Source organism: Strongyloides ratti, scaffold srae_scaffold0000002 (assembly GCF_001040885.1).
Source record: "Strongyloides ratti genome assembly S_ratti_ED321, scaffold srae_scaffold0000002".
NCBI lineage: Eukaryota > Metazoa > Nematoda > Chromadorea > Rhabditida > Strongyloididae > Strongyloides > Strongyloides ratti.
Window position 1 is genome coordinate 21,453 of NW_020171520.1, and position 8,635 is coordinate 30,087.

General features: G+C 15.0%; 2 protein-coding genes across 2 annotated transcripts; both read right to left on the reverse strand.

Annotated features, from left to right (window-relative positions):
* Positions 1 to 198: 198 nt before the first annotated feature.
* On the reverse strand, positions 199 to 441 carry SRAE_0000028800 (Hypothetical protein; the record flags this gene model as incomplete). Its single annotated transcript, XM_024646159.1, has 1 exon — positions 199 to 441. One exon carries the CDS (start codon positions 439 to 441, stop codon positions 199 to 201), a length of 243 nt encoding a protein of 80 aa, XP_024500369.1.
* Positions 442 to 7,721: 7,280 nt separating this feature from the next.
* On the reverse strand, positions 7,722 to 7,970 carry SRAE_0000028900 (Hypothetical protein; the record flags this gene model as incomplete). The annotated part of the gene is made up of 1 exon (XM_024646160.1): positions 7,722 to 7,970. One exon carries the CDS (start codon positions 7,968 to 7,970, stop codon positions 7,722 to 7,724), a length of 249 nt encoding a protein of 82 aa, XP_024500370.1.
* Between the last annotated feature and the right edge of the window lie 665 nt (positions 7,971 to 8,635).

Here is an 8,635-nt window from a genome sequence, read left to right on the forward strand (position 1 = left end):
CAAAAAAATAAAATTAAAAATTTAAGATTAAAAAAATTTTATTATATTCAGATCAAATATAAAATCAAAATGATAAATAAATTATATTATTAATTTCATTAATGCATGTTATATTGCAAACTAGATCCAAATTTATTTTTATTAAAATTCTTCAATTTTGAAAAAAGTTTTGTGCAACTTGTAAATGCATAAAAATAATTATTTTCTTCCAAATGAGTTAGGATCAGAAGGGCTTTTATAATATTTTGTTACACCTCCGTGTTTATTGTATTCATGATATTTAGCTAAATCTCCAAAAAGTTGAGCTGTAAGAGAACGTTTTTGTAAATCTTTAATATTTTCGATTTTATAATTAGATAGAATACTTTTTCCAAATTGAATGACTGATAAAAATATAATTAGAAATGATACAATAATTTGATTGTTTCTAATGAAATGCATTGTAAATTATAACTAAATGTTTTAGTTAACACTGATAAAATTATAGTAAAATCGTTTTTATACTTTTTTAAAGGACTACTAATTAAAAAACTTCAGAAAAAAAATTAAATTTTTAATAAATGCTTTAGTTTACTTAACATTCTTTTTTGTTTAGTTAATCTTTAAATAATTTCAATTAATTTTTTTTAATGAATAATTTCAACTAACAATAAAGTTATTAAATTTTTAAATACACAAGTACTGTTAAAGAGATATGATATTATATTATAATCGGTTATTTAAATATAAATTATTTAATTGATAAAATTGTAATATAATTTTTTGCAATGTATATTCAATTAATTGTGCAAATTTAAAAAAAAGATTTTTTATAATATTCATTTATATTGAGTCTTTAGTAATAATTATCAAAATTTTCCATAATATTATTTAAAAAAAAAAGAAAAAAATTTTTGATATAACGACAAGATTAATCAAAAATAAGTAAAAAAATTTCAGATAAAATTTAATTAATATAAATTTTTAAATCTTTTCTTTTACAAAAATAGATTTCATTGAAGTTTTAAAAAGTATGGTATAAAAATTAAGAAAAAATATATTCCGAAAAGATTATCATTGCCTTTTATAAAAAAAAAGAGATAGAAAGTTTTTAAAATAAAATTTAAGTTTGAAATGTTTTAATTATATTTTTAATCATTTTATCAAGAAAAATTTTATAATTTTTTTTTGTTTTTTAATAGATATAATAATCTAATGTTTTTTTTATCCTTTGTATCAATATAAAAAGTGTATTGCAAATTTAAATTAAATAAAAATTGAAAAACAAATAATTATTTTTTTTTAATTTTAATAATTTTATCCAAAAAATTTTGCTTTATTTTACAAAATTATGTTGATAAAATATACTTTTTTAATTTGTAATTTTTTAACTTTTTTTTTAACAAATTAAAAGGTTTAAATTTTTTTTAAGTATTTTAAATAAATATTTTTTGATGTTATAAGATTTGCAAAAATATCCTTTAATTAACATAAGATAGATAGATAGATAGTTATCATTAGTTTTCTTAAGATTTATTTTTTTTATGATATGCTTTAATCATCTCTAAATGTTATTTTTTAAAATTTTTACATAATTTTTGTTTATATAAATTTTATTAAACACGAAACAAATTAGAAGTCAAAATAATTTTAATACTTTCTACAAAATTATTTTTTTTATTTCAATGTAAGCATCTTTTTTTGTGATCATGATTCAAATAAAAAAAAATAAAATTTTTCTATCTTTTAAATTTTTTGTTAAAGTTATAAACACATAAAACTTACTATCTTTTTCTAAATAGATATAGATCGTTAGAAATTTGATAATGCTTTGTTACACGATCTAGTGATTTTATTTCATTTTTTTCCATATAATTTGTCAGCAAAAATTTGAGATACACTAATTTAAAAACTAATTTTTTTAGTTTTTTGAAGTTTTCAATATTAAAACGGGATAGAATACTTTTACTAAATTGAATGAAGGATAGAAATATAATTAGACAAAGAACAATAATTTTACAGCATATTTTCAAAATTTAATTTGATAAAATTACAGTTAATTCATTTTTATACTATTTTAAAAGACTACTTATTAAAAAAACATCAAATAATACTAAATTAAAAACAGTTGCTCAGTTTACATAACATTTTTTCTTGTTTTTTTAACCCCTAAAAATTTTCAATTATTATTATTTTATTATATGATTTTTACTTACATTAGCTATTTTTAACTTTTAAAATACACAATTTCTTACTATTAAAGTTCTAATTGATAACTAATTGATTAGTTGTTTAAATATAAAATATTTAACTGATAAAAATTTGATGTAATTTTATTCTATTTATAGTCAATTAATTTTAAAAAATATAAAAAAAGTTAATTTAAATTCAAAAATTTTTAAAAACTTTATTAAAAGTATTTTCAAAATTTTTCAACGGTATCTACTCTAAAGATTTATGAGGAAAAATATATAATAAAAGGACAAGACAATCAAAAGTAAAATATACACATTTTACTTAAAATGATATCAATTTTTAAAACTTGTCTTTTAAGCAAAAAGATTCTATTGACTTTTTAAGAAGAATGATATCTTTATTCAGAAGAACGTATATTATGAAAAAATTTATTAATGTGCTTTACAAGAAAAAAGATAGTAAAAAATTAATATAAAAGTTTATATATAATTGTTTTAAGTAATAAGTTTTTAATATTAGTATTTATCATTTCATTAAATAAAAATAAATCTTTTTTTTCTTCTTTCTAATAATAATAAAATATAATCTTTATCCATCATATTAAAACAAAAGTTTACTTTAAAATGTAAGTGAAAAAAATGAAAAAATCAAATTTTTATCGTTTAATTTTACCACTTAATTAAAAAATCCTTATTTATTATATAAAATCACACTAATAAAAATATTCTCTATTAATTTTTAATTATTAAATTTTTTTGATAATTATTTTAAATGTTCGTAGATTGGCAAAATGTTACTTTTATTAATCTAAATTATATATATGTATAATTTTTTAATAAATTTATTATTGATACGATATACTATAATCATACTTTTGATGTTAAATAAATTTTGAAATAATTCTAAATATCTCAGGTAAGCTAATTTAATTATTAATTAAAAAATATTTATTAAAAGGTTAAATTTTAAATGTAATTGGAATTTTTTTATATCTATTAATGTTTCTCATATTTAAAAAAAAATTATTTTAACATAATTTCATTTTAAAAGTTTTATTTAATCTTTTTTATATCAACTTTATTATGTATTTAAATTAATTTTAAAAATACAATCAAAATTTTTTAAAACTCAGATTGAATTATATATCAAACTAATTTTAATACTTTCTAGCAAATTTATTTTATTAAGCTTAATGTAAACATTTATTATTGTGATTTAGATCCAAATATATTTAAAATAAAATTTTTCTAATTTAAAAAAAATTTTTTTGTTAAAGTTATGAACATATAAAAGTGACTATTTTCTTCCAAATAAATATGGATCGCTCAGAATTTTATAATGTTTTGTTTCACGATTTGGTACTTTTTTTTCATTTCATTTATAGTTTGGCATCAAATTTTTGAGATACATCTATTAAAAAACTACAATTTTTTTTAATATTTAAAGTTATCAATATTATAATAAAATAAAATACTTTCTCCAAATTGAATGATAAAATATTTATCATAAATAATATAATAAATTGATTTTTTTAGATGAAATTTATATTAAATTTTAAGTAATTTTAACAATATTATTGTTAGAATGTTTTTAAACATTTCTGAGAGATAATTGGTTATAATTAGTTTTGGTTTAATATTAGCTTTTATGTAAAGTATGTTTAATTTTTTTAAATTTGTTTGTTATATATTTAAATGTTTTAAAAATGACATAACTTATATTATTTTTGAAGAAAAAAAATTATGAAAAATACATGATATTGCAAAATATATTTATTATTTAAGCAAAAATATATGTTGATTTTAAATGAATAAAAAAAAACAATTTGTTTTTTTAATAAACATAATAATACATAACTATTTTTATATTTTAAATTAATTTGGATAAATTTTAGAGATAATGTCGTATTTTATTAATAAAAATTATATATTAATTTTTTTAAACATATTTGTTTATACTATTTTAGTTTTTATGTATTCTATTCAAAACTTTAAAAACTTTTAAAAGAGTAAAACAGATACATGTTTCACTTACACTTGTCTCCAAGATACGATAGATTAACTATAAACTGTTAAATAAATTAAAATTATATATAAAATAACATAAAATTTAATATAAAAATATTTGTTTTTTTTTTAAATTTATAAAATTTAATGTTTTTTAAAATATTTTTTTACATTTATGGTATTGTTTAATTTTTTAAGCATTATTAATATTTTTATTTAATAGAATAATTATAATAAAAGTTCAAAATATTTATCTACTTTTTTTTCTTTTTGTGATTACAGTTACTATTAAAAGTATCACTGATCTATATCTATAGATATATTTAAAATAACTTATTTTTTTTATTGTAAATAATCTTGTTTATGTTTATTAATATAAAGTTATTATTAAAAATATTTTCATCAATGTATAGTGTAAAATTTGATAAATAAGACTAAATTTTTTATTTGTAATAATTTTAGAGTAATAACAAAATTTATTTTAAGTAGTTTTTATTTTAAGTCGGTAGTATTATATATTACAAATTAGAAATAATTATAAAGATTTCAAGACACTTTCAACTCATTGTTGATTCTTATATTAATCTTTTTCTTTTTCATTTGTTATATATATATTAAAAAATTAATTCAATTATACATTATCTCAAGTTTATTTTTGAAACAGTGTATATTTCTAGCAAAACATATCGAATTGATATGAAAATATTCTTAAAAATATTAAAAATACATTGTCAAAAAAAATATTATCTTATAAATATTTCATTTTTATATTATTATTAATTTATATTTTAAAAATAAAAACTAATTTTAAAGTTTAAATATTTATGCAAATATTAAATTAACATAAATTACTATACATATAACTAACAGTACTAACAAATGTTATATATATTATAATTTTATAACATTTTTTTTAATAATATTTCTATGTATATTATGTATAGTTGTTTTAAAAAATAAATATTTTTTTAATGCATTTGTTTTGTAAAAAATTTAAATCAAAGTTATACATATAATTATTTATAAAATGTAGAATATTATACTTGAAATATTTATATTATAATATATTGTAGTAATATTTATATATTGTTATTTTATATAATAATAAATTAATTTCAAAAACAAAATTTTTTTTTGTTTAAAAATATTTTACAAAAGATTTATTTTGATTAATAATAATTTATGTGCTGATTTTTAAATATTTATTGTAGAAATTTGTGTTTTAAAGAAAAAATATAGCAAAAAAAACGGTTTTTTATTTCTGGGTTCTATCTCAAGAACGAAACTTTTATTTCTAGTATTACTTTTTCATTCAAAAACATTTAATTAATACATAATATAAGATTTAATATCATTTTTTAAATTTTTAGTTTAATTTCTAACTTTTTCAAAATTTTCAAAGTTTTTTTTTTTTCTAAATTTTCAAATTTGGGTAACTTATTTCTTGGAAGTCAATATTTTTATGAATTTGTTTAAATTAAAATTGAAAAAATTTGTTCCAGACGTTATTTTATTTTTCTTGAAAAATTTAATTTAAAGTGCTTTTTTTAAAACATAAAAAAAATTTTCAAATTTGTAACAAATTTATTTTTAATTTTTTAAGAACAAAAAAAGATATAGAAAGATAATAGTACATTAAATGTTGGATTATTAATTGATGCCATTTTGTTGATTGACATTAGATAGGAAAAAAAAATAAAGTATAAAAATCAAATTTAAAAAAAAAATAAAAGTTGAACAGAATGACTTTGTCTTCAAACCTTTTTTAATAAATTTTTCTTGTTATAATATTAATTATTATTTGTATTATACAAATCTTAAAAATAAAAAAAGTTTTTTTAATTCATGACGATGTTTAAGTACAGATTAAAGTTTAAATAAAAGAAATTGATTTTAGCAACTGCTCAAAAAATGTACTTATAGAAAATTAAAGAAAATTTCTTTTAAATGCTTTGTTTTATTGATCAATGTTTAAAAAAAATTATTACACTTATTGTTATCATTTCATTTTTTTATGATAGAAAGATTTTAAAAAAAAGTTTCATGAAAATTTTGTAATGATATCATTGTTTAATAAACCTATAAAATTATTAGCTTATATAAAAAAAATTGGTTTTTTTCAATCAAAAATCTTTCTTTACAATTACTTAAAAATGCAACTATTTTCTAAAAAATATTTTCTAATTAAATCTTTTATTTTTTAAGAAAGAAAATACAAATTATTTTAAAACTATATATTTATTTTTCTTAACAAAATGGAATTTTTTTAAATATTTTATTTTATCTAGGTATTCAAAACTTACCATTTAAAAATATATTTATTATCAATAATTATAATGTCATGTTTTAATATTTTTAGAAAAATCAAACTTAAAAAAGACATTTTTTTTAAAATAAATTATTAATTTCATAAAAGTAAATGTGTTTATATAATTTTTTTTTTATATAATGCAAATATAACTTACTCAAAAAAATTTGAAAGTTATGCATTAATAGCATTTGAATATAAAAAAATTTTTCTGAATACAAACTTTCTATTCTCTAAAATGATACATTTTTCAAAATTATTTTAGCACAACTAAACTTAATATATATGTAAATAACATGATAAATAATTTTTATTATTTGTACATTTTTAAAATCAAAGCCATTTTGGAGATCACATTAAAAAGTTTTTAAAAAAAAATATTGTACTTTATTTAGGATATTTAACTAGTCAATTTAACATTAATTTATTAATGAAATATATAAATAAATTAATTTATAATAAATATTTATTCATTTAAAAGATATATTAATTAAAATGATTTATTTACAAAATAAAATTAAAAACTTTTTTAATATTAACAGAAAAAATATTCAAAATAAATATACAAAGATATGCTTTATACTTCAAATTTTTGTCATATATAAAAAATGATAATATGATCTATGTTATATAGATAGTGAAAAATGAGTTATATATAAATATACAATAAACAATAAAATACATTAAATAACATATATTAAATAAAAATAAATAATTCTTTTATTGTCTTTTTGCGAATTGCTTTATCGAATTTATAAAAGACACATTACTTTATTTTATATCAATGAAAATATTTAATTATAAAAATACATACGAAAATTAATGTATAATAGAATGATTAATTCTTTTATTTTAATATTATACATTAAAAAAAAAATTTATGCAGTTAAAATTAATACTATATTCTTTAAATAAATTTCATTAAATACTTTTTTAAAATGGCATATTTTAAAAAAGAATATTAAAATTTAATATTAATATCTAAAAATATATAAAAAAAGATAATTAAAAAAAATAAATTTTTTTTATACAAATGTACTAATTATAGACGGTTTTGTAGATGAAAATTGTGAATAAAAAACATTTTAAATGAATTAAAATAAAAACATGTTAAAAATTAAAACTTTATATTTTATAAAAAATTTTAATTTTATGGATTATAGTTAAGAAAAAAAATTATTAATTTTAATATAAAAAATAATGACTTTTTTTTCTATTTAAAGTAACTATTTTCATCCATATGATTTAGGATCAGAAGGGATTCTATAATGTTCTGTTACACGTTCTTTTTTATTGTATTCATTTAACTTTTCTAATTGTTCAGCAAGTATCATTGTAGCGCCAAAAGGTAAACCACGTTTTCTTATTACATTAAGATCTTTGAGATTATAACGGGATAAAAAACTTTCTCCCAATTGAATAAATAGTAAATAAAGAAATAAAAATAGTACAATAATTTTATTGGTTTTAATGAAATTCATATTATGCTTAGAAAATATTTATTAACTTTGATAAAATTATAGTTAAATCGTTTTTATACTATTTTAAAAGACTATTAATTAAACTAACATCAAATGATATTGAATTAAAAATAGATGTTCAATTTACATAACAATACTTCCTGTTTTAATAACCCCTAAAACTTTTCAATTTTTATTTTATAAAAAAATTAAATTTTATTAACATTGGAGTTTTTAAACTTTTGAAGTACAAAATTTCTTGCTAATAGAAATCTAAATAAAAATTAAATGATTGTTTGTTTAAATATGAAATATTTTATTAATAAGAATTCAATATATTTTTTTTGTGTAATTACACTTGCTTAAAAAAAAAGAAAAATAAATAATTTTTTTTATAATTTTATTAGAAGTATTTTAAAACTTTTTAATATAATCTATTCAAAAGATATAAGAAAAAATATTTAGTACAAACAACAAGACAATCAAAAATATGACAAAATAGTTTCAGTTGCAAATGAGATAATTTAAATTTTTAAAACATTTATTTTATTCAAAAAAAATTTTATTGACTTTTAAAAAAATGTGATGTTTTAATTAAGAAAAAAATTTATTCATAAAAAAAAACTTTATGATTTCTTAAATAAAAAAAAGTAAAATAATTAAATCGATAGTTTATATTTAAATGT